This window comes from Myxocyprinus asiaticus, chromosome 38 (genome assembly GCF_019703515.2).
Source record: "Myxocyprinus asiaticus isolate MX2 ecotype Aquarium Trade chromosome 38, UBuf_Myxa_2, whole genome shotgun sequence".
NCBI classification, from domain to species: domain Eukaryota; kingdom Metazoa; phylum Chordata; class Actinopteri; order Cypriniformes; family Catostomidae; genus Myxocyprinus; species Myxocyprinus asiaticus.
The window spans coordinates 29,883,506-29,909,600 of NC_059381.1; the positions used below are offsets into that span (position 1 = coordinate 29,883,506).

The 26,095-nt window shown below is 45.7% G+C and overlaps 1 protein-coding gene across 2 annotated transcripts; it reads left to right on the forward strand.

Annotated features, from left to right (window-relative positions):
- The first annotated feature begins 325 nt into the window (after positions 1-325).
- On the forward strand, positions 326-26,095 carry LOC127429118 (lipase member H-like). 2 transcript variants are annotated; one of them, XM_051677934.1, is made up of 11 exons: positions 326-393; positions 1,845-1,896; positions 5,161-5,531; positions 13,152-13,260; positions 13,371-13,472; positions 13,636-13,725; positions 16,969-17,136; positions 17,227-17,316; positions 25,025-25,133; positions 25,262-25,435; positions 25,672-26,095. In XM_051677934.1, exons 1-11 carry the CDS (start codon positions 391-393, stop codon positions 25,754-25,756), a joined length of 1,353 nt encoding a protein of 450 aa, XP_051533894.1. In that variant the 5' UTR covers positions 326-390; the 3' UTR covers positions 25,757-26,095. The 2 variants fall into 2 exon arrangements, with proteins under 2 accessions (XP_051533894.1, XP_051533895.1); XM_051677935.1 differs by lacking the exon at positions 1,845-1,896 and having other exon boundaries at positions 335-393.

Sequence of the window (26,095 nt, forward strand, 5' to 3'; positions counted from 1 at the left end):
TTGTATGTCTTTTAACGTTTTGAAAAGGTATGTTGGTCAAGTTAATAAAATATGTGCATCAACACATGTGTTTTTGAATTGTACATTCATGTTTTTGAATTGTAAATTCACCAGAATCACCCTTTGTTACATGTTTCCCATTTCATGAGAGTGGTGTGAGGGCTCTGCTGTTCTTCACAACAGGTAACCAAATAAAGTCAGGATCAGATTTCAGGAATGTGCCACCTGTAGGTGGATGTTTGTAGGAAGAGTGGGTGGAGCATATCCTGTAAAAGTCAAGGAGGAGTTGCTTGCAAGTGTCCAACACTATTTCCTGTGTCTTCAAATGAAGCCTGAACAGCTTTCAGTAACACTTTACTGTCAGACTACAGGTCTGGTTACTCTTCCACCATGGTAAGATGTCCTCTGTTTTCCTGTAAACACCCCTCAAAATATTACTTTTGAGGTATTTTGACAAAATCATCAAGTTGTTTTTTTGCAAATATTCTGTTTGTATGTAATATGTCAATGTCAATTGGTTAATACATGTGGACATGGCTGAATGTTTGTTAGACTGTCTTCATTAGGGTGTTTTGTTGTCTTTGGTGCATACTATTGAATGCACAATTGTTTGAAATGAGGAAAAGTTCAAGTGTTGTAAATGGTAATGTAGTTGTTCTGCTTGTTCAGAATGCACATTCATATACACTCCCCATGACAACAGGTTAAAACCAGTTTGTCTTCTTTTCAACTTTTGAGACATTCAGATGTGTTGAGCTGCACATAGCAATATATGCAAAACACATATGAAATGTATGTTTATGGTTTTCAATTATATAAAAAAGGGTCACATACTTGTACATATAGTATGTAACATATTATAAAATACAAAAAATGGCTGTTTTCATATGTAACATTTTTATGAATACTAGTGGAACTTGTGTTTTCAATCATGGTGGGGACATTCCATTGACTTATTTTTTTATATACTGAGCTAATGGTATTTTCTAACACCTCACACAAACCTTTTTGCATTTTAATTGAAAGGATAGTTCACCCAAAATGTAAAATTCTGTCATCATTTACTCCCCCTCATGTTGTTCCAACCCATATGATGTTCCTTCTTCCGTGGAACACAAAAGGAGATGTTATGCAGAATGGCAGCCTCAGTCACCACTTTCATAATAAAGAACAAAAAGAGATGTAATGAAAGTAAATGGTGACTGAGGCTAACACATCACATAACAACCTCTTTGTTTTTCATCGAAGAAAGTCATATGGGTTTGGAACAACACGAGAGTGAGTGAGGGTGAAGTGTGTATATATACAGTATGCGTATGCTGTAATTCTGCCTAATGGCTCCTTTTGTGTTTCACAGAAGAAATAAAGTCATATGGGTTTGGAATAACATGAGGGTTTTCAGGTTTTGCTAACCTTGTGGGGGACGTTTGGTCTCCACAATGTAGGCCAAACCTGAACCCCTACGCACACACCCTATAAAGTAATGAGTTTCATGGAAACTGAATGTTTGTGTTAGCTGGTGTCATTTGAAGGCTTGTGGTTTCATCATGAGTAAAATATGTAATGCGTGGTTGTACAAAAAAATTGCTACATAGTTTTAAATGGCTAACAATAAACAAGAGAAAGAGATAAAAAGTAATTGAATAGCATAAAGGAAAGAAAAAACACATGAATGTTGCACCACTGCTATATAAAAACCTTGTCACTTTAAAGTGAGAAAAAAAAAAAAAAGCTGCTAAGATTAGTGACAAAGATTATTTCATGGAACTGTTGTAGTTCTAGAGTACTGTATATTTTCTGATCTTTTATCACATTCCCCTGTTATGCCTCTTGCCTCTTTGTAGGTCAATAAGATGTTCTTATACGTGATCCTGATGTTGTTTGACACATACAGAGGTAATGTTGCACATATTACAGAGCCAAATCCAATGTTACTGCCTTAAACAAATAGTTCACCCAAAAATGACAATTCTGTCATCATTTATTCAGCCCTATGTTGTTCCAAACCCATATGACATTCTTTACTCTGTGGAACACAAATATATTAGGCAGAATGCACATTCACTGTAATTGTTTGGAAAACAAGATGCAATAAAAGTAAATGGTGACTGAGACTAGCATTCTGTCTAACATCTCCTTTTTATGTTCCACAGAAGAAAGTATGTCATTTGGGTTTGGAACAACATGAGGTTGAATAAATGATGACAAAATTGTCATTTTTGTATGAACTATCCCTTTAACATCTTTTGTAACCAAACATTTTTGGTTTTATAAATGACTTTGAAACACCATTATGACATTTTTCCAAGTGGCCAAATGTTGATTTCTGCAGTCAGTTTATTTTGCATTAATATATTTTCCACATAAACCTACGAAATGTTCAGTTGACACTGTGAATCTGCTGCTCGCAGCACACACTGGTTAACCATAGCATGTGTCAAAACACCACATCATGACACAGACAGCTGAGAGATGAATAAAAATACAAACAATTTCTCTTGTTGACTGAGGATGCTGTCTCAGTTATGATGGGTGTTATTCACCTTATTCAGAAATGTGTCATCTAACTTCCTATTTGTATACTGAGAACAGTCGATCAAAATGGATTACGTTGAGCACAGAAAGTATTTTTCACCAAGAGTTGATGTTATGAGTCTACACCACCCCTCTATTACGTGAAAATGCTCGTGAGGTGTTTTTCCTGTTACTAAATATTCTTTTTTCTGACACACGTGGAGGTAAATTGGACCTGCAGATCACATTCAGACAGCTATGATACACTGCACTTTTTCATGATACAAGCGTTTCATAATTATACGTGTAATTCTGCTTAATTTGTTAGGGTTTCAACTTGTTAATAATTTGTTAAAATGTTAGTTGACATGAAATTTCAAACAGGACAGCTCGTATTATTTCATATGCAGGTTCATAACATAAATTGTACTTTTAAAATTAAATTGTCACCCAACATGTTTTAGAGGCTTAAATGTAATTAAAATAGTTGTAAACGGAATCTAAAATAAAACATACACATACATGTGAAAGTGTATGTGTGTATAGTTGCAGCCTTCCCCTGTATAACACTAAAAAATCGGCTCACCTGAACAATAACAAGATGGGTGAATGACAAGAGAAGATGGCCAGAGTTGTCGTACAGAGATATTTTTAATGACTATCTCTTGGAGTTTCATGAGCACAGCGGCACATCAGTACGTCCACAGAGTGAATGTAAGATCTTGTGTGTTTAAGAATGAAGTACTCTTGTTTTAAAATCTCCCCACTCTGCATCCAGTTTTTATGACATCACATATTTAAAATACTCTTGAATCATGATCGCTTTTACAACTCTATATCCTGTAAATACACTTCAGTGACTAATTACACTTTGACATCAACACCATAGAAATCGATATAGAACCGGTAGACCAGAAGTTCAGAGACAAAACTTTCAAGATGGCTGCACGCTAGTTTCTGTGGCACCTAAGGTGAATACTATAAAAGACAGCTTGAATTGTTACACAATTCAATATGGGCACCAACAACTGGCAATACAGTATTCCCACTTTTCCTGCAACTTCTTTTGTGGTTTCTTGTTTTCGAGCTCTCTATATTTCACACTTTTTTTAGCTCACACTTTCTTTCGCTCTTTCCTTCTTTTGCTCTTTCTTTCTTTAGCTCACACTCTTCTTTAGCTCACGCTTTCTTTCGCACTTTCTGTCTTTTTTTAGCTCACTTTCTTTCGCTCTGTCTGTCTTTAGCCTACACTTTCTTTTGCTCTCTTTCTTTAGCTCACACTTTCTTTCGCTCTTTCTTTCTTTAGCTCACACTTTCTTTCGCTCTTTCTTTCTTTAGCTCACACTTTCTTTCGCTCTCTTTTGCACTTTCGTACCTTAGCACATTTTATCATTCACACTTTCACAAATTCTTTCACTCGTTCACATTTTTTCACACTTGTTTATCTTTCGTTCACACTTTTTCACACTTGTTTAGCTTTTGCACTTTCATTCGCACAGTTTTTTTTCTCTTCCACGCTCTTTTCTTTTGGGCTTTCACACTTTTGTACTTTTTTGCTTTAATTTTTCGTGCTTTCTTGCATTTTTTCCTGCTTTCTTTTGGACTTTCTTTTCCTCTTTCATACTTTCTTTCACTCTTTTGCACATTATCATGCTTTTTACACTTTCTTTCGCTCTCTTAATTTTGTGCATACTTTCATTCACACTTTTTTCACTTTTACACTTTCTTTTTATATTCCATATTATATTACCATACAACATAACCAAAATCTTATTACCATGCTAGCATATCCAAAAACATGGGACTACCACGGTACTTTTTTTCTTAATGTTGTTCCAGCTAAAATTATAGGCCAAGACAGACTTGTTGTGTGGGACATAAGAGGAAATAGACTTTTTTTTTATCCCAAAACAAAAGTGCTTGTAAAAATGAACACCCAATGACCTCAGTTGGTTTTTATATTGGCTTACTCATAAAGACATGATGTTGCATGGTAAATGGCTCAGACTACACTTTTGGAATTACTGTAAAATGATTCAAAAGACATTTAGTGGAATCTTTGTATGTAATTATTGTATTTTTGAAAATTGTTTCAAGGCAAACCTTATGATATAAAAGCTAAAAAGCCTTTATTTCATTTGGGCTTTCAGAGTATGACATTAAAAATCTATCTAATCTAGTCACTGCACACTGATTTTTACATTAGGTTACTAGATTTTTATTAAGCAGAGGTGTGTAATCTTGCATCATTAGCATCACCGAATGGAATTGCAAACATTGTTTTCAAACAGCATTTCCAAATACACCATCTTCGACTGTCGAACAAACAGATAGTCCCGCCCCCAACTCACTCCATTGGGTGAGTTAATGTTGCTGTGTCTGTCTGGTCGGTATGCTCAAACAAACAGAGCAAAGTTTTTATAGGCTACAGAGCCATAATGTTTACAAATTTGTGGGAAATCAACCTACAAATGGCTTACTTCCTTTGAAAAAATACACACATCAGCTTTAATGTCCATTTGTCAATTTTTAATGCTATATTTCTTTGTAAAAAAAATAGAATAAACCTTTTCACTTTTACAAATATATTTTAATGAAAAACTTGATTTAGAAACCAAACTTGAAACATTATGATTCTCCCTGCAGCTCAGGAATGTGAGGAGATGACCGATCTTGACCTTCAACACTCCATTGCTGGGACGCCTGTGAATGTTCGATTACTGCTGTACACACGGGCGAATGTCTCTTGTGGCCAGCTGCTCTCCCACCAACAGCCCTTCAGTAATCCTCACTTTGACCTCAGCCACCCCACCACCTTCCTCATCCACGGCTACCGGCCCACCGGCTCACCCCCAGTGTGGCTGTACCAGTTTGCAGAGTCACTTCTGAACCGAGGAGACATGAACCTTATTGTGGTGGACTGGAACCGTGGTGCCACTAATATCAACTATTTCAAAGTCGTGAAGAACACACGTGTGGTGGCTAAGAAGCTTATTGATCTCATTCATAAAATGAAGGTACAAACAAACTTGCTCTGTGCAATTTGGGATACAGAATTTTTCAACATAAAGGATGCCAGTGTCTTTTTAGTCAGTATTATAATCTTGGAACCAGAATGGAAATAGTGGAAATTACTGGAAACTGTGGGTGAGCATAAATGGTTAGTGTGCTAGACATCAACAGTTGTAATGGTATGGAAAGTGATACTGTTAGAAATTACTTTTTTTAATGAAAATTATTTGGCTGGGAGAATGTACACATATGCTTCCTGGTCAATTTGTACTGTTTTATATAAAGAAATTTGCACATTATGGAAATTTCAACAACACAGAACTCAATAACACCAATCCCAACTGGTTCATTTTCTCTGATCTTAAGCTTGGCTGATGAGGTATGAATTTGAGTGGAAACAATTTACCTTCAATACAGTACAGACACCTGAACATGACTGGGTCATATTCCACCTCAAAATAAAATGAGAAATTATATTTTGTATAAAGATAATCAAGGCAATTTTAGGATTTTGTGCATTGTAACATTATTTTCATTAAAATTAGCACGTTTTCCCCTATTCTTTATTATTGCTATGCAAAGAAAAAAAAATTATTCTCATTACTGCAATGTAAAAAAAAAAAAGATATAATATTTGAATTGTAAAACGTTTATAGACCATAGTTGTATTTGTTCCCTATCTGTTACTCACTCGACGTTGGTGTCGATGTAGTGACACTAGGGGTCACTCTTGGGAGCCCGAGACACCTCTGGTCTTTGATAAAAGGCCACTGAAAATTGGCGAGTGGTATTTGCATGCCACTCCCTCGGACATACGGGTATAAAAGGAGCTGGTATGCAATTCACTCATTCAGATTTTCTCTTCGGAGCCGAACGGTCATGCTCATTGAGCTGAATAGCACTGTTCATTCACCTCTGCTGGATCTGACAGCGCATTTCAGCGGCTTCTCCCTCCTCTGCACTGGTGCACTGCAGAGAACGCCCCTGGGCGCTTCGGCAGAAAAACTAGAGAGTATATCTTCTGAAAGAGCATTTTTCCCCTCTGAAAGAGTATATTTCTCTAAAAGAGCACACACACACACGGAACGTCTTTTTAAAGACGCGCCTTTCTAAAGATGCCTTTCCAATCGTGTGTTATTCCTGGTTGCGGTCGTTTTCTCTCAACTTCGGATGGTCATGATCGCTGTCTTTCGTGTCTGGGCGCGACCCTTACGGAGGCAGCGTTTATGAATGGTTCATGTTCATGATCATGGCAACGTTGCGGCTCCCTGCTTCGCTCCTTCTACCTACGGGTATGAGGTCAGCACGGCTAGCACTGGGGGCGATTTGGGGACCTCAATGGGATTGTCTCCGCCGGGTATTCCCCCGCAGACCTCCCATTCCCCAGCACGCTCGTCTGACCCGATTGTGCTTCCGGATGAGTTCGCCGGCTCGTCGCACGGCGAGTCTGGTTTCTTGTTCGGGGCCCACAAAGATGATGAGCTCTCGAGCGCAGCATCGGAGAGCGGGCTTGTCCAGTTGGATGCAGAAGCCTCAGCTGGGCTTCCCCCTTCGGGCACGGTCGCCCAGTCACGGGCAGATGCCGGACATGCTTTCCCGGGCGGCCGTGAGCGTCGGGCTAGAATGGAACCCTCCGCTCTCCCCTGAACCTTCGCGGCTTGATGATTGGTTTCTGGGCTCGCGGCGCTGCCCAAAACAGCCGCGCCCCGCTCCAGTGCCATTCTTCCCGGAAGTGCATGAGGAGCTGACGAAATCGTGGGAGGCACCTTTCACTGCCCGGCCCCAACTCTGCAGTTCCCCAGCTCTCACTACCCTCGATGGCGGGGCGGCCAGGGGCTATACGGCAATTCCCCAGGTGGATAAGGCGCTCACGGTGCACTTATGCCCGCAGAGCGCCGCCACCTGGCGTGGACGCCCTAAGCTCCCGTCCAAGCCCTGTAGACTCACGTCGTCCCTGACGGCTAAAGCCTACAGTGCTGCTGGACAAGCCTCCTCTGCCCTGCACGCCATGGCTCTCCTGCAGGTCCACCAAGCCAAGGCGCTGAAAAAACTGCACGAGGGTAGTTCCGCCCCAGATTTGATGCAGGAACTGCGCTCTGCGACCGACCTCGCCCTCCGGGCGACGAAGGTCACGGCGCGGTCTCTCGGGCGGACGATGGCCACACTAGTGGTCCAGGAGCACCACCTGTGGCTCAACCTGGTCGAGATGGGCGAGGCCGACAAGACACGGTTCCTTGCTGCCCCCATTTCCCAGGCGGGCCTATTTGGTGACACCGTTGAGGACTTTGCCCAGCAGTTCCCGACGATAAAGCAGCAGAAGGAAGCAATCCGGCACATCCTGCCCCGGCGCGGCTCAAGATCCTGCACCCCGTCTGCTCGTCGCCAAGGGTGTCCCCCTGCGGTGACTGCACCGGCTCCGCTACAGCCTGCCCTTCGGCCCGGCCCCGGCATGGAGCCCACCGCAGGAAGCCGACGCCACCCGTCTCACAGCCAGTGCCGAAGAACCCATGGAGGTCCTTGAAGCGCCCCTGAGATGGGCAACCCAGGGACGAGGGAACCCACTCACGTGGAGCTGGTAGGAAGACCACTCCATCCCCCAGTGGAAAATCTTTTGTTGCCTTTTCGTTTGATTTCGCCGCACGCCCAAGTGGCTGTGGTACCCAACAGTTCAGCAAAAGAGCGGCTTCCTTCCTCCCTGGGTCACATACCCGGTGTGTACGGTCGTCACCACGACTACCGTCCACGGGTTTTTTCTTGCAGGATTGGCGCTCCAGCGGTGCCCTTTCCGCCATTGAGCGCCTAGCTGTGGCACACAGCCGCCCCCGATGTGACAGCCTCCATGGGTTACGAGGACAGGCCTCTTCCTCCCCCATCTCAGGCTGTTCCGGGGGTGGTCCCAAGGAGCCAGGTATGTGCTTCGATGTCCCTAGACTCAGCACGGCCACGACGTGCTGTAGCACCTCGCGCTCCGCCCCACCTGCCAGTACGTCAGACGACGTTGTCCCCTTGTTCCCCCTCGCACGGAATTTGGATGCATTGGCTACGTGATTCAGTTCGCCAGGCACCCGCCCAGGTTCAGCGGTATTCACTTCACCTTGGTCAAGGGCGAAAACGCTGTCACCCTGCGCGCGGAGATCGCTACCCTCCTACGGAAGGACGCGATAGAACCTGTCACTCCAGCTGAGATGAAGAAAGGGTTTTACAGCCCCTACTTCATCGTACCGAAAAAAGGCGGTGGGTTGCGGCCAATCTTGAACCTGCGAGTACTGAACCGGGCTTTACACAGACTCCAGTTCAAAATGCTGACGCAAAGACGCATTCTAGCGAGCGTCCGGCATCAAGATTGGTTCGCGGCGGTAGACCTGAAGGATGCGTACTTTCACGTCTTGATCCTTCCTCGACACAGACCCTTCCTGCGGTTCACGTTTGAGGGTCAGGCGTATCAGTACGAAGTCCTCCCTTTCGGCCTGTCCCTGTCTCCTCGCGTCTTTACAAAGATCGCAGAGGCTGCCCCTTGCCCCGTTAAGGGAGGTGGGCATTCGCATTCTCTACTATCTTGACGACTGGCTAATCTTAGCTCACTCTCGAGACATGTTATGCGCACACAGGGACCTGGTGCTCTCACACCTTAGCCGACTAGGGCTTAGGGTCAACTGGGAAAAGAGCAAGCTCCTCCCGGTTCAGAGCATCTCTTTTCTCGGTTTGGAGTTGGACTCAGTCTCCTTGATGGCGCGCCTTACAAACGAGCGTGCCCAGTCGGTGCTGGCCTGTTTGAAGGCATTCAAGCAGGGAACAGCGGTTCCACTGAAACATTTTCAGAGGCTCCTGGGGCATATGGCATCCTCGGCGGTGGCCACCCCGCTTGGGTTGATGCATATGAGGCCGCTTCAGCACTGGCTCCAGACTCGAGTCCCGAGACGGGCAAGGCACCACGGGACACACCGCGTGGCCATTACGTCGGTCTCTCACCGTCTTTTCAGCCCTTGGACCGATCTCTCGTTTCTACGAGCAGGTGTTCCCCTAGAACTGGTTTCCAGGCACGTTGTGATCATGACAGACTCCTCCAAAACGGGCTGGGGCGATGTTTGCAATGGGCACGCAGCCGCAGGCCTCTGGACAGGTCCGCGACTGCATTGGCACATCAACTGCCTCGAGTTACTGGCAATTCTGCTTGCCCTGCGGAGGTTCCGGCCGTTGATCCAGGGCAAGCACGTGTTAGTTCGGACGGACAGCACGGCAGTGGTAGCATATGTCAACCGCCAAGGCGGTCTGCGCTCTCGTTGTATGTCACAACTCGCCCGGAGTCGGCAGCACCTCAAGTCGCTACGAGCCACTCACATCCCGGGCAACCTCAACACTACAGCGGACGCACTGTCACGGCAGGTTTCCCTCAGGGGAGAGTGGAGACTCCACCTAAAGGTGGTCCAGCTGATTTGGAGTTGATTCGGATGGGCACAGGTGGACCTGTTCGCCTCCCAAGAATCCTCCCACTGCCCGCTCTGGTACGCCCTCACCGAGGCTCCCCTCGGCATAGATGCGCTGGCATATAGCTGGCCCCCCGGACTATGCAAATATGCATTTCCCCCAGTGAGCCTGCTTGCACAGACTCTGTGCAAGGTCAGGGAGGACGAGGAGCAGGTCGTCCTGGTAGCACCCTACTGGCCCACCTAGACGTGGTTCTCGGACCTCACGCTCCTCGCGACAGCTCCCCCCGGCGAATTCCCCTGAGGAAGGACCTTCTTTCTCAGGGACGGGGCACCCTCTGGCAACCACGCCCAGACCTCTGGAATCTCCATGTCTGGTCCCTGGACGGGACGCGGAAGACCTAAGTGGTCTACCACCCGCGGTGGTAGACATGATCACTCAGGCTAGGGCCCCCTCTACGAGGCGCCTGTATGCCTTTTAAGTGGCATCTATTCGCTAAGTGGTGTTCTTCTCGACACGAAGACCCCAGAGATGCGCAGTCGGATCAGTGCTTTCCTTCCTGCAGGAGAGGCTGGAAGGGAGGTTGTCCCCTTCCACCTTGAAGGTGTACGTTGCTGCCATAGCAGCACACCACGACGCAGTTGACGGTAAGTCCTTAGGGAAGCACGACCTGATCATCAGGTTCCTAAGAGGCGCCAGGAGGCTGAATCCCTCCAGACTGCGCCTCGTTCCCTCATGGGATCTCTCCGTAGTTCTTCAGGGTCTACAGAGAGCCCCCTTTGAGCCTTTGCAGTCAGCCGAGCTTAAGGCACTCTCCTTGAAGGCTGCCCTCCTGACTGCGCTCACTTCCATCAAGAGGGTAGGTGACCTGCAAGCGTTCTCTGTCAGCGAAACGTGCCTGGAGTTCGGTCCGGGTTATTCTCACGTGACCCTGAGACCCCGACCGGGCTATGTGCCCAAGGTTCCCACCACCCCTTTTAGGGACCAGGTGGTAAACCTGCAAGTGCGTCCGGTGCGTGCTTTACGCATCTATTTGGATCGCATGCAGAGCTTTAGAGTCTCTGAACAGCTCTTTGTCTGCTTTGGTGCACAGCGGAAAGGAAGCATTGTCTCCAAGCAGAGGATCGCCCACTGGCTCGTTGACGCCATAACTATGGCATATCTCGCCCAAAACATGCCACCCCCTGTAGGGCTACGAGCCCATTCTACCCGTGGTGTAGCAGCTTCTTGGGCCTTGGCCAGAGGTGCCTCTCTAACAGACATTTGCAGAGCAGCGGGCTGGGCAACACCCAACACCTTTGCAAGGTTCTACAACCTCCAGGTGGAACCGGTTTCGTCCCAGGTAGTGGCACGCAACACAAGCGGATAAGCCCGGGATAGCCGGCCGGGTGTATCGCTTGCACATAGCGCCTTCCACCTCCTTTTGAGCTGAAGATGTGCGCCATTAATTCCCAGTAGTGTTCACAAAATTTGTTCCCTGGTTGACTTCCTCCAAGCCCTGTGGCAGTCGAGTTTTCGGAGAGACTCGCTGCCGGCCCAGTACACGCGCTAACTAAGAGCCCGGTTCTGGGGTAGGTGCTCCGCATGTGGCGGTTCCCTGTAAGGCTAACCCCATGCGATCTATATCTTCCACTAATTCGTTTCCCTGCTGGCAAGCTGCGTCTTCCTTGGGCAAAGCCCCTCTGCCCCAGTCTCCATGTTTGTAGTAACTCCTCCCCCATTGGGCAGGATCTGCCTTGAAGGCTCTCCACATGGTTGGAAAGACCATGTGACGTATTCTTCCACTTAAATATCCCCCCCTCTCTTGGGGCGAGGTGTGGTCTCCGCTGTGTCCTCCCATTGGGAGGGACACCCCCCGACTAGACCTGGCGGCCCAGTCGGATAATCCCCCTTCTTTTTTAGGTAGTGGAAAAAGAGAAAGGGAAAAGAGGCCACGACTGGGTTAAGCCTGTCTCTATCTTTGGGTAGTTGACTTGTCCCCAAAAAGGGCCGTTCGACACTCATAACTGTGTTGGGGGAGGTTACGTGTCGACCTGGTGTGCTGGCTATGAGGCACACAGCAAGTCTGCCCACCACACACCGCCAGTTCACGTAACACAGTTCAACCTTGTGGCGTTTTGTATAAGGACCCCTAGTGTCACTACATCGACACCAACGTCGAGTGAGTGACAGATAGGGAACGTCATGGTTACTGGTGTAATCTCCGTTCCCTGATGGAGGACGAAACGTTGGTCCCTCCTGCCACAATGCTGAACTACCCGCTGAAATGGCCGGACCTTATATCAGCTCCTCAGCGTAAAACCTGAATGAGTGGTTGCATACCAGCTCCTTTTATACCCGTATGTCCGGGGGAGTGGCATGCAAATACCACTCGCCAATTTTCATTGGCCTTTTATCAAAGACCAGAGGTGTCTCGGGCTCCCAAGAGTGACCCCTAGTGTCACTACATCAATACCAACGTCTCGTTCCCTCCATCAGGGAACGGAGGTTACACCAGTAACCATGACGTTTTATTGCTTTTATGCTGATTTAAATAAAATAAAAATTGTATAACATTAAATTGTATAATTGAGAATAATGTGAAATTGTCAAAAAGTTAGACGTCCAGACACAATACGTTAATGAAAATCTGGGCATAAACTGTGCTTACTTGTGATGAAAACAATGTCACAATGCAAAAAAAAATTATTGTATTAATATATGGCTAATTTTCGTTCTTTATTTTTCATTAAAAATGCCTCATTTTATGTTAAATAGCACCTATACCATATGACTAAAAAAATATTAATAACAGCTTAAGGTTCTGTAATGTTAAGTTCTCTAGGTCAAGTTTTAATGTGACTTTAGACTTTATTAACTTTGTCTGTTCACAGGTGAAGTATGCAGGCATTTTGTAATTGCATGTGAATCATTAACCAAACAGACAATTGCATAAGAGTAAACAATCATCGTCTTGTCACTATTATGTTTTTTATTGCAGACCTTAATTTGTTACCATAATACTCAAATCCTAATAGCAAGAAACTAAGAAAAATTATGAAGAAAATCCCATTCTTTAATTATATCATTAATTTGTTTGCTTTAAAGTATTCATTCATTCTAGTGTGAAATGTTCACCACAACATTTGCACTGTTTTTATAACTGACTGGCAGAATCATAACTGTGTAAAGTAAGTGCATGCCTGTGTTTGACATTGCAGGAAAATGGGGCCGCACTCGCCACTATACACATGATTGGCGTCAGTCTTGGGGCCCACATTTCAGGTTTCACTGGGGCCAGCTTTAATGGTGAAATTGGCAGAATAACAGGTAAGAAACCTCCATCCACCTACTAAACAATTCACCCATCTATCAATCCAGTAAGTGGTGTCATTTGTGAGATTTCCAATTACATGAATTTGATGTGATGTTTTACTCAGCACTGGATCCAGCAGGGCCACAGTTTAATGGTCAGCCTCCCAGTGAGCGCCTAGACCCCTCTGATGCCCAGTTTGTGGAAGCCCTACACACTGACATGGACGGTAAATTTTTCTCAAACAGTATTTTTTTCTGTATTTCCTCAACGCTTTTGTAAAATAGCAGTTAGGACTGGATGTTGGAAATAATTATACTGCCGTTAAACATGCCATGTGTTCAGTCCGAGCTGAACTTTGTAATTCATGTTTTGTTTTCATTTTTTTGTAGCATTAGGCTACCGGAACGTCTTGGGTCACATTGACTACTATGCAAACGGTGGAGCAGATCAACCAGGATGCCCCAAAACCATCTTTTCAGGTCAGCTTAAAGCAATTTATTCTTAGGTGAAAAAGTGGTGAAAAAGTTAAAGCAATTTAAATACAACTTAAGCTGTATGGAATGTATCTGTGGCATGCTGTAGATTACCACAATAATTTCAACCCCTAGCTCAGTTTGTAAAAAAACTCTCAAACCTTTGTACAGAATTGCACTTACACTTACTGAGCACTTTATTAGGAACACTATGGTCAGTAAAGTGCCTGACGTGGTCTTCTGCTGTTGTAGCCCATCTGCCTCAAGGTTCGACATGTTGTGCATTCTGAGATGCTATTCTGCTCACTACAATTGTACAGAGTGGTTATCTGAGTTACCATAGCCTTTCTGTCAGCTCGAACCAGTCTGGCCATTCTCTGTTGACCTCTCTCATCAACAAGGAGCTTCCATCCGCAGAACTGCTGCTTACTGGATGTTTTTTTTTTTGTTGCACAATTCTGAGTAAACTCTTGAGACTGTTATGAGTGAAAAATCCCAGAAGATCAGCAGTTACAGAAACACTGTTACTTGCTACTTTTCTTGAATCTTACCGCGTTTTATTCAGATGGAATTATTTTAAAAATATTTAGCTTACATATTGGACTTCATACACTTGTTTCCCAGCAAGATGTTATGCAATCATGTGCTGACTTAGATGTAAATTGTTGTTCTTGGCAGATAGCTTTAACAAATACATGTAAACATTTATCACTAACATCTCCTTTTGAGTTCCTCAGAAGAAAGTCACACGGGTTTGATTACAACATGAAGGCGAGTAATGATAACAGAATTTCATTTGTGAGTGAAATATCCCTTTAAGAGTTCAAGTCAATTCTCACCAGTTACAATAAAAATGGCCATTTAGTGTTGACAAAATGCATTAAAAATTTTAACAGATGAAATCCTGAGAGAGAACCTTGCTGCTCAGTTATGATGTATATTGAAAACAGATAGTATGTATATTAAAGAAAATACCTGCATACGAGCTCTAGAGAGATGGGAGAGAGAGATGTAAAAGGTGTTTCAACGTTTCTCTTCATCCTGCAGTGTTGTTCTGGTAACAAAGTTTTGTGCTATTTCTGCCATTCTTGTCAAAGATGCTGTTTTATGAGGGAGCACCACGATGTCACAAGTCAAAAGTAGATCGCACCAACGTTGCGCACTTGCGATGTAGATAGTCTCGTTGATGAGAAACAGGTGCGATAGTTTTATCACATTGCATGCTTACAGAGACGTGGTTGAATTTACAGGTTTATGAAACTTTGTACATCTGTAACATCTTAAGTTCAGTAAATATGCACTTCCTTGCAGGCTCACACTGAACTCATCAAGCGTTCGATGAACTGCTGAGCTGACAGCTGCACGAGAGAAAGAGAGAGAGAGAGATAGAGAGAGAAAAAGAGACGTGGAAGAGATAATTTACTCACGCAGATACTAGAATTACAGTTTAATTCAAAGACAAGATTATTAATTTGATGTGTTTATCTACTGTAAATGGATTGGTTTACTAATTGCCAGCTACATGTTAAAGTGAATAAAAGTGTGCATGAATTCCCACATTATGAATCTGGAACATACAGTACGTGGATTATTAAAATTGTGCACAATGCCCGCAATCCCGCACCGAATTTCAGGCCCTGTAAATGTCAAATAATGTTGATTGATTTTACAAACTGATATTAAAGTCAAAAATACTTTGTGGTGGTAACTGACAGCATGCCACAGATTCTGTCTATAGAGTTTAACTTGTATTTAAACCAGAATATTGCTTTTTTTGTACAAACAAGGGTCAAATCCATCTTCAATCCATTTTCAATATCTACAGTATAATAGGGCTATCAAGTGATTAAAAATGAATTGCATGACTTGCCAATTCATTAATCTAATAATCGCATGTACCATTATTTGCTGAGAAAGGCCCCAAAATTAAGATAATTAAATCTAAATAATACACAGTAATTCAAATATATAATTAGATTGAAATTACTCGTCTGCCACAATAACGCAATAATGTATTGATTTGACACTACAAAAAGTGGCTTTAGAAGTCATTGTTTGTTTTTATTCCCATATTATTTAAAGGTGCACTCAATAATTTTTTCCTCATTAAAGTTGTACTGCTAAACACATGAATTGTAATTTTGCAATATATGTAGGAAATCATGAGCACTCACATTAAAATGAAGACTCCAGTCATATCAGTAACCTTATAAAAGCTGTTTTATTCTACATGGAGAGGGTCCGCACATAGGGGCTGCCATGTCAGAATCACATGACCAGCCAAATACTTCTCGCTTAATCTCAGTAACCATCCTGTTATTTGGCACTTTCACTCATTGATTAAAGTAATCATGGCTGACAGTGAATACTACATTTCTACAATGGCATCTGAAACTGAAAACTATTGATTTTAAATGATGCTGCATCCAAGCCACTGGGTGTCAGTGTAAGCCCAAGATGACACAAAGACAAAAGTTACTGAGTGCACCTTTAAAATAAGCCTACAGTCAACAGCAATACATTTTGCAATTAAGTTCATCCATCTGTCCTGTTCTCACAGGATGTGTTCTTGCGTTCCATCTGCACTGTTTTTAAAGGTCAATCTATGTACATATGCGTCAGACAGACACTTTTGGAGAATTCCACTGGTTTTCAAAGTCATTAAGGCTGTTTTTAGGATGCTGTGTGAAGTTAAATGTAGTTGAAACTTTGAAAATGCTGACTCGGCTTTCAAGCTTGAATTGCTCCCATGGTAGGAAAATACTTTTATTATGGAATTTACTTACAGTTCAGGAGGCATGATAAATTGCATTAATTTTTTTAACTCTTAATTTTTTAATATAATTAATTGCACTAAATTAACACTTTAAACCGACAGCCCTAATCTATGTTTTTTTAATAATTAGCACAGCTTCTCAGAATTTTATGAATGAAGCATATTAACACCATACTTGCCAACTGACAGCTGACTTGTCTCAATGAGATTGAAGTTTATTCCATATCTAAAAATAAACCTCAGTTGCTTATGTCATACTTGGTCACTCAGCCCTCAACGTTCTATTCACATCAATATTGCATCTACACAGCCTATATATATATATATTCTACATGCATTTATATGCTGCAGAAGTCTGTATATTTTATAATGTATGTCCAAATTGTTCATTTTCCTTACAAACTTCCATCATGCTTTAAGACATTTGTCATTAATATCCTTCCAACCTTCCTCTCACAACTTGTCACTTGTAGGATCGAAGTATTTTAAGTGTGACCACCAGAGGTCAGTGTTTCTCTATATGAGCTCTTTGAATGGGTCTTGCCCCATTACTGCCTTCCCCTGTGACTCCTACACAGACTTTCTGGATGGGAAATGCATGGACTGTGGCAAGTTTGGGTCTGCTGGATGCCCTGTTTTTGGTATGCTCAATGTACAAACTGTTTGTGTGTTTCATTTCATGTATTTCCTATTGTTTCAATGCATTCTTATCACATCATTACATTGTCTAGGTTATGATGCCATTCGCTGGAAGGAGCCATTGGTGCAGATGAAACAATCAAAGACGTTTTTCCAAACAAATGATGCTTCTCCATTCTGCAGTGGGCATCATTTTAGAGCATTTACATTTATTACTATATTATAAACAAAACAAAAAAAATATCGAAAGGAATATTCCAGGTTCAATACAATTTAGACAGCATCTATGGTATGCTGTCGATTACCACAGAAAATGTCATAAGGACTTGTCTTTTAGTTTCTAAATTATTAGTGTTATTAGAGGTGTAAAGTTGTCTAAATCGTCCTTTTTAGTGGTGGGACTACTATTGGTGTGATTTATTTGGTTAACTGGTTTTACACAGTCATGACAGGAGTTGAAAGATTGGATGTAACTTTGCACAGACAAGGTAAGCGATTTTATCGCCGCAGACAAATGTTAGCATTTATAATATTTAAGATTTGTGGCTATATTTTCAAAACAATCTGCATTCTAATGTTTATTAAGGTGCAATGCCTTGCTGCGTACTCGTATAAGATCGTATAAGACAATTTTGCTTGTTTTTAAAAACTGAGGAACGATTCGATCAGTAGCGTCTCGTGACCACAGATATAGGTGGGGAAGATACCCCCAACCCCCCAAAATCAAAATCTAAGTCGAAATGTTATTTTATAAAGTTAAATGTTGTTGAAGAACCCCAGGGAGGAGACAGAGAGAAACAGAACTATCTACATGCCATTTACACGTTTCCACAGTACTAAAAAAACAGAATGCTTTATAATGAAAATCACAATGTGATTTTAATAAATCACAGTAAATTTAAAACGTCATGGTTACTTGTGTAACCTCCATTCCCTGATGGAGGGAACGAGACGTTGTGTCGATGTAGTGACACTAGGGGTCACTCTTGGGAGCCCGAGACACCTCTGGTCTTTGATAAAAGGCCAATGAAAATTGCTGAGTGGTATTTGCATGCCACTCCCCCGGACATACGGGTATAAAAGGAGCTGGTATGCAACCACTCATTCAGGTTTTGTGCTGAGGAGCCGATATAAGGTCCGGCCATTTCAGCGGGTAGTTCAGTGTTGTGGCAGGAGGGACACAACGTCTCGTTCCCTCCATCAGGGAATGGAGGTTACACAAGTAACCATGACATTCCCTATCTGTCACTCACTTGACGTTGTGTTGATGTAGTGACACTAGGGGTCCCTATACGAAACGCCACAATTGGCTGAAGTGTGTTACGTGAACTAGCGGCGTGTGGTGGGCAGACTACTGTGTGCCTCATAGCCAGCACACCAGGTCGACACGTAACCTCCCCCAACATAGTTATGAGTGTCGAACAGCCCTTTTTGGGGACAAGTCGACTACCCAAGAGATAGAGACAGGCTTAACCCAGTCGTGGCCTCTTTTCCCCTTCTCTTTTTTCCCTTCCAAGGGGAAGACACAGCGGAGACCACACCTCGCCCAAAGAGAGGGGGGGATATTTAAGTGGAAGGATACGTCACATGGTCTTTCCAACCATGTGGAGAGTCTTCAAGGTAGATCCTCGCCAATGGGGGAGGAGTTACTACAAACATGGAGACTGGGGCAGAGGGGCACTACTCAAGGAAGACGCAGTTTGCCAACAGGGAAACGAATTAGTGGAAGTTATATATCACATGGGGTTAGCCTTACAGGGAACCGCCACATGCGGAGCACCTACCCCAGAACCGGACTCTTAGTTAGCATGTGTACTGGGCCGGCAGCGAATCTCTCCGAAAAGTCAACCAGGGAACAAACTTGTGAACACTATTGGGAATTAATGGCGCACGTCTTCAGCTCAAAAGGAGGTGGAAGGCACTATGTGCAAGCGATATACCCGGCCGGCTATCCCGGGCTTATCCGCTTTTATTGCGTGCCACTACCTGGGACAAAACCGGTTCCACCCGGAGGTTGTAGAACCTTGCAAAGGTGTTGGGTGTTGCCCAGCCCGCTGCTCTGCAAATGTCTGTTAGAGAGGCACCCCTGGCCAGGGCCCAGGAAGCCGCTACACCCCTGGTAGAATGGGCTCGTAGCCCTACCGGGGGCGGCATATCCTGGGCGTGATATGCCATAGTTATGGAGTCAATGAGCCAGTGGGCGATCCTCTGCTTGGAGACAGTGCTTCCTTTCCGCTGTGCACCAAAGCAGACAAAGAGTTGCTCAGAGATTCTAAAGCTCTGCGTGCGATCCAAATAGATGCCCAAAGCGCGCACCGGACACAGCAACGACAGGGCAGGATCTGCCTCCTCCTGGGGCAGCGCTTGCAGGTTCACCACCTGGTCCCTAAAAGGGGTGGTGGTAACCTTGGGCACATAGCCTGGTCGGGGTCTCAGGATCACGTGAGTAACCCGGACTGAACTCCAGGCACGTTTCGCTGATAGAGAACGCTTGCAGGTCACCTACCCTATTGGAAGGTGAGCGCAGTCAGGAGGGCAGTCTTCAAGGAGAGTGCCTTAAACTTGGCTGACTGCAAAGGCTCAAAGGAGGCTCTCTGTAGACCCTGAAGAACTACAGAGAGGTCCCATGAGGGAACGAGGCGTGGTCTGGGGGGATTCAGCCTCCTGGCGCCTCTTAGGAACCTGATGATCAGGTCGTGCTTCCCTAAGGACTTACCGTCGACTGCGTCGTGGCGTGCTGCTATGGCGGCAACGTACACCTTCAAGGTGGAAGGGGACAGCCTCCCTTCCAACCTCTCCTGCAGGAAGGAAAGCACTGATCTGACTGCGCATCTCTGGGGGTCTTTGCGTCAGGAAGAACACCACTTAGCAAACAGACGCCACTTAAAGGCATACAGGAGCCTCATACAGGGGGCCCTAGCCTGAGTGATCGTGTCTACCACCACAGACATGGAGATTCCAGAGGTCTGGTCATGGGTGCCAGAGGGTGCCCCTTCCCTGAGAAAGAAGGTCCTTCCTCAGGGGAATTCGCCAGGGGGGAGCTGTCGCGAGGAGCGTGAGGTCCAAGAACCACGTCTGGGTGGGCCAGTAGGGTGCTACCAAGACGACCTGCTCCTCGTCCTCCCTGACCTTGCACAGGGTCTGTGCAAGCAGGCTCACTGGGGGAAACGCATATTTGCGCAGGCCAGGGGGCCAGCTGTTTGCCAGCGCGTCTATGCCGAGGGGAGCCTCGGTGAGGGTATACCAGAGTGGGCAGTGGGAGGATTCTTGGGAGGCGAACAGGTCCACCTGTGCCCATCCGAATCAACTCCAAATCAGCTGGACCACCTGAGGGTGGAGTCTCCACTCTCCCCTGAGGGTAACCTGCCTTGACAGTGTGTCCGCTGTAGTGTTGAGGTTGCCTGGGATGTGAGTGGCTCACAGCAACTTGAAGTGCTACTGACTCCAGGGAAGGAGATGGCGGGCGATTTGTGACATACAACGAGAGCGCAGACCACCTTGGTGGTTGACATATGCAACCATTGCCATGTTGTCTGTCCGAACTAACACGTGCTTGCCCTGGATCAACGGCTGGAACCTCCGCAGGGCAAGCAGAATTGCCAACAACTCGAGGCAGTTGATGTGCCAATGCAGCCGCGGACCCGTCCAGAGGCCGGCGGCTGCGTGCCCATTGCAAACAGTGCCCCAGCCCATTTTGGAGGTGTCTATTGTGACCACGACGCACCTGGAGACCAGTTCTAGAGGAACATGTGCCCGTAGAAATGAGAGGTCGGTCCAAGGGCTGAAAAGACGGTGACAGACCGGCGTGATGACCACGTGATGTGTCCCGTGGCGCCATGCCCACCTCGGGACTCGAGTCTGGAGCCAGTGCTGAAGCAGCCTCATATGCATCAACCAGAGCGCGGTGGCCTCTGCCGAGGATGCTATATGCCCCAGGAGCCTCTGAAAAAGTTTCAGTGGAACCACTGTTTTCTGTTTGAATGCCTTCAAACAGGCCAGCACTGACTGGGCGCGCTCATTCGTAAGGCACAACTCCAAACCAAGAAAAGAGATGCTCTGAACCAGGAGGAGCTTGCTCTTTTCCCTGTTGACCCAAAGCCCTAGTTGGCTGAGGTGTGAGAGCACCAGGTCCCTGTGTACGCACAACATGTCTCGAGAGTGAGCTAGGATTAGCCAGTCATCGAGATAGTTGAGAATGCAAATGCCCACCTCCCTTAACGGGGCAAGGGCAGCCCCTGCGACCTTCGTAAAGACGCGACGAGACAGGGACAGGCCGAAAGGGAGGACTTTGTACTGATACGCCTGACCCTCGAATGCAAACCACAGGAAGGGTCTGTGTCGAGGAAGGATCAAGACGTGGAAGTACGCATCTTTCAGGTCTACTGCCGCGAACCAATCTTGATGCCGGACACTTGCCAGAATGCGTTTTTGTGTCAGCATCTTGAACGGGAGTCTGTATAAAGCCCGGTTCAGCACTCGCAGGTCCAAGATTGCCCGCAACCCACCGCCTTTTTTCGGTACGATGAATTAGGGGCTGTAAAACCCTTTCTTCATCTCAGCTGGAGGGACAGGTTCTATCGCACCCTTCCGTAGGAGGTTAGCGATCTCCGTGCGCAAGGTGGCAGTGTTTTCGCTCTTGACCAAGGTGAAGTGAATACCGCTGAACCTGGGCGGGCGCCTGGCGAACTGAATCGCGTAGCCGAGTCGGACGGTCTGGATCAGCCATCGCGACGGATCGGAAAGCGCGAGCCACGTGTCCAAGTTTCGCGCAAGGGGGACCAAGGGGACAACGTTGACGGACGTACCGGCAGGTGGGGCCTCGTGGCGGGGCGGAGCTCGAGGTGCCACACTACGTCGTGGCCGTGCTGAGTCTAGGGACGTCGAAGCACGTACCTGGCTCCTTGTGACCACCCCCGGAACAGCCTGGGATGGGGGAGGAAGGCCTGTCCTAGTAACCCGTGGAGACTGCCAAATCGGGGGCGGCTGTGTGCTACAGCTGGGTGCTCAGGGGCGGAAAGGTCACCGCTGGAGCGCCAATCCTGCAAGAAAAAACCCGTGGATGGTAGTCGTGGTGACGACCATACACACCGGGTATGCGATCCAGGGAGGAAGGAAGCCGCTCTTTTGCTGAACTGTTGGGTACCGCAGCCACTTGGGCATGCGGCAAAATCAAACAAAAAGGCAACAAAAGATTTTCCGCCTGGCCCTCCACCGGGGGATTGAGTGGTCATTTTACCAGCTCCAAGTGAGTGGGTTCCTTCGTCCCTGAGTCACCCGACCTCCGTGGGTTCTTAGGCGCCGGCTGTGAGACAGGTGGTGTCTGCTTCCTGCGGTGGGCTCCACGCCGGGGCCGGGCTGAAGGGGCGGGCTGCGGCGGAGCCAGTGCAGTCAACACAGGGGGACGCCCTTGGCGACGAGCAGACGGGGTGCGGGATCTTGAGCCGTGCCGGGGCAAGATGTGCCGGATTGCCTCCGTCTGCTGCTTCACCGCCAAGAACTGCTGGGCAAAGTCCTCGATGGTGTCGCCGAATAGGCCTGCCTGGGAAATGGGGGCAGCAAGGAACCGTGTCTTGTCGGCCTCGCCCATCTCGACCAGGTTGAGACAATGGTGGTGCTCCTGGACCACTAGTGTGGCCATCGTCGCTCAGAGAGTGAGGTCAGTCGCCGAGCGCAGTTCCTGCATCAAATATGGGGCGGAATTACCCTCGTGCAGTTCTTTCAACGCCTTGGCTTGGTGGACCTGCAGGAGAGCCATGGCGTGCAGGGCAGAGGCGGCTTGTCCAGCAGCGCTTTAGACTTTAGCCATCAGGGACAATGTGAGCCTACAGGGCTTGGACGGGAGCTTAGGGCGTTTGCACCAGGTGGCGGCGCTCTGTGGGCATAGGTGCACCGCGAGCTCCTTATTCACCGGGGGAATCGCCGTATAGCCCCTGGCCACCCCGCCATCGAGGGTAGTGAGAGCGGGGGAACTGCGGAATCGGGTCCGGGCAGTAAAAGGTGCCTCCCACGACTTCGTCAGCTCCTCGTGTACTTCCGGGAAGAATGGCACTGGAGCGGGGCGTGGCTGCTTTGAGCGGCGGCGTGAGCCTAGGAACCAATCATCAAGCCGCGAGGGTTCGGGGAGAGCGGAGGGTTCCACTCTAATCCAACGCTCGCGTCCGCCCAGGAAAGCATGTCCGTCAATTCGGCATCGGCCTGTGACTGGGCAATGGCTTCTGAGTTCAGCTGAGGCTTCTGCGTCCGACTGGACAAGCCCGCTCTCCGATGCTGCGCTCGAGAGCTCATTATCTTCGCGGGCTCCGAACAAGAAGCCAGACTCGCCATGAGACGAGCCGGCGAACTCATCCGGAAACCCGATTGGGGCAGACAAGCGTGCTGGGGAATGGGAGGTCCACGGGGGATACCCGGCGGAGACGATCCCATTGGGGTCCCCAAATCGCCCCCAGTGCTAGCCGCGCTGGCCTCATACCCGTAGGTAGAAGGACCAAGGCAGGGAGCTGCTGGGGTGACCGCAATGTTGCCATGGTCATGTTCTCGCAGTGAGAACATGAACCATCCACAAACGCTGCCTCCGTGTGGGTCGCGCCCAGACATGAAAGACAGCGATCATGACCATCCGAAGTTGAGAGATAACGACTGCAACCAGGAATAACACACAATCGGAAAGGCATCTTTAAAAAGACACGTCTTTAAAAAGATGTTCCGTGCGTGCCGCTCTTTTAGAGATATATATATATACTCTTTTAGAGGAGGAAAAGCTCTTTCATAAAATATACTCTCTTGTTTTTCTGCCGAAGCACCCAGGGGCATTCTCTGCAGTGCACCAGTGCAGAGGAGGGAGAAGCCGCTGAAATGCACCGTCAGATCCAGCAGAGGTGAATGAACAGTAGTATTCAGCTCAATGAGCATGACCGTTCAGCTCCGAAGTGGCATGCAAATACCACTTGCCAATTTTCATTGGCTTTTTTTCAAAGACCAGAGGTGTCTCGGGCTCCCAAGAGTGATCCCTAGTGTCACTACATCGACACAATGTCGAGTGAGTGACAGATAGGGAACAGAAAGTTTCAAGAGCAAAGCCTTTTTGACATGCAATTTGTCATAATACAAAACATACAATGTCTTATTACCTACCCTTATCTTTTGATTGCCAGACAATTTTTTATTTATGTCTGGCTCTTCAGGACTAAGTTGTTTAATGGTCAGTTTGTCTTTAATTTGCAATTGAAACGGCACACCGTTACACACGTTTATCGATAGTGCTCACCATGTTCACAACCTGTCACACTGCTGGCGGGCACTAATACTAATGTTACCTTTGGTTTGGCACTATGTTTATGGGCAGATTTATTTTTGCAGATTTATGTCTCAATGAGGGCTCATTGCAGTACCATGTTTGACCACAGAATTCCATTGGGAAAACTGAGGGGAGCTGTGGAGTTCTGGAGGGCAGCAGATTCTCTGCCGCACATGCTTGTAAATCTACAGTCTTTCATACACTGTAAAGGAGCTTTCAGATACTTTACAACTTAAAAATAGGATAAAAACTTTTACTAGGCCTGCTTTTAAATACATATGTCAGCATTTCTAACACATTTACGGGCAAACAAATTACATCATTGGCAGTTTATTGTATGGCTCTATGTTTTCAAGTGGATGAATATTTAGGCGGGGCTCTGACATGTCTGCCCATAGACGAGCAGCGCCTGGATTCAATAGAATTTTCTGTATGAATTCACAGAATTCCACAGATGCTGTCAGTTGAGCTAAACTTGTATTGAACCTATAACATTACTTTACATTTATCTGCATGTTAATAGTTGTTGGGTTAAAGACTTTGGACAATGTTATGAAAAGCCATCTCTTATAACATGGGATTTTTGTTCCCCCCAGAGTTCAGTTACAAGGTTGATATTGTGATATGGAACCAGAGAACACACTGGGGTTACTTCACAATTAAATTAGAAGATGGAAAACAAGAGACACAAGTTGAACTCAACCAGTACGTCTATGAAACATCCCCCACTCTAACATACACATTCACACTCCCATATCTGACATTTATCTGTATTATAGAACAGTTCTAGATTTGTTCAACTAAACTGATTTTATTTCTCATCTTTACTCCAGTAAGTCCATAATGTTTGTAAAGTACGTGGAGACCAGCCTTCTTGCTCAATTTGATCGAGACATCCAGCCTGTTAAAAGAATCACAGTGAAGTTCTGTACAAGGAAAGGACTAGGACCACGTAAAAAACTACGAGTACTCCGCATACGCCTCACTCCTCTACAGAACAATCTCAGGTATGATTTCAATGTCTGTTTTCATGAACAGTATTTTATTTCAATCATTCAGTTAATCATCAAAACAGAGCATTTTATTCCAACCTAGTAATATCAGCCAGTCTCTGTGAAGATTAAATGAGTTCTTATTTTAACAGATCTCAATTAGGATATAGAAAATATGCAACGTTTACAGTGGTAATTAGGTTAGTTTTATGGTTTCATTGGGCACAAGTTGTTCCTTTGTTTTCAAACAGGCCTCTTTGTCGCTATGATCTTCTTCTAGAAGAAAATAAAGATGTGACTTTCAGACCAATTCCATGTGAAGACTCCAACTTTTAATTCAGAGCCCCCCAAACAAGGATTTTGAAGGCTATTTTGACTACGCATAACACTGACATTACTGACATAATGGTGTCATTTGATTCATTTGTAGTCTTTAACTTAAAGTGTCAGGGTCAAGTTGAATTTCATGTTCTTTTTTTTTTTTTTACAATCTTCATGAAGGTATGGCTGGGCTACTTTGTTTTTTATGTCATGTAAATACATTTTTTTGTATTTTTTGCCTTTTTGTATCAGTGATATTTATTGAATTGCCTTAGTTTTCTATGTTAATTTTCTAAAATCTACATCTCATATATTGACCTGAAAAATAATGTGAATAAAAACTGAATAACGAAA

What these genes read in the sequence shown, in the direction of transcription:
- LOC127429118 (XM_051677934.1), top strand. An exon ending in TGAAATTGGCAGAATAACAG is followed by an intron (nt 13,261 to 13,370) that starts GTAAGAAACCTC and finishes TGTTTTACTCAG; the next exon opens with CACTGGATCCAGCAGGGCCA. An exon ending in TGATGCTTCTCCATTCTGCA is followed by an intron (nt 17,317 to 25,024) that starts GTGGGCATCATT and finishes TGTTCCCCCCAG; the next exon opens with AGTTCAGTTACAAGGTTGAT.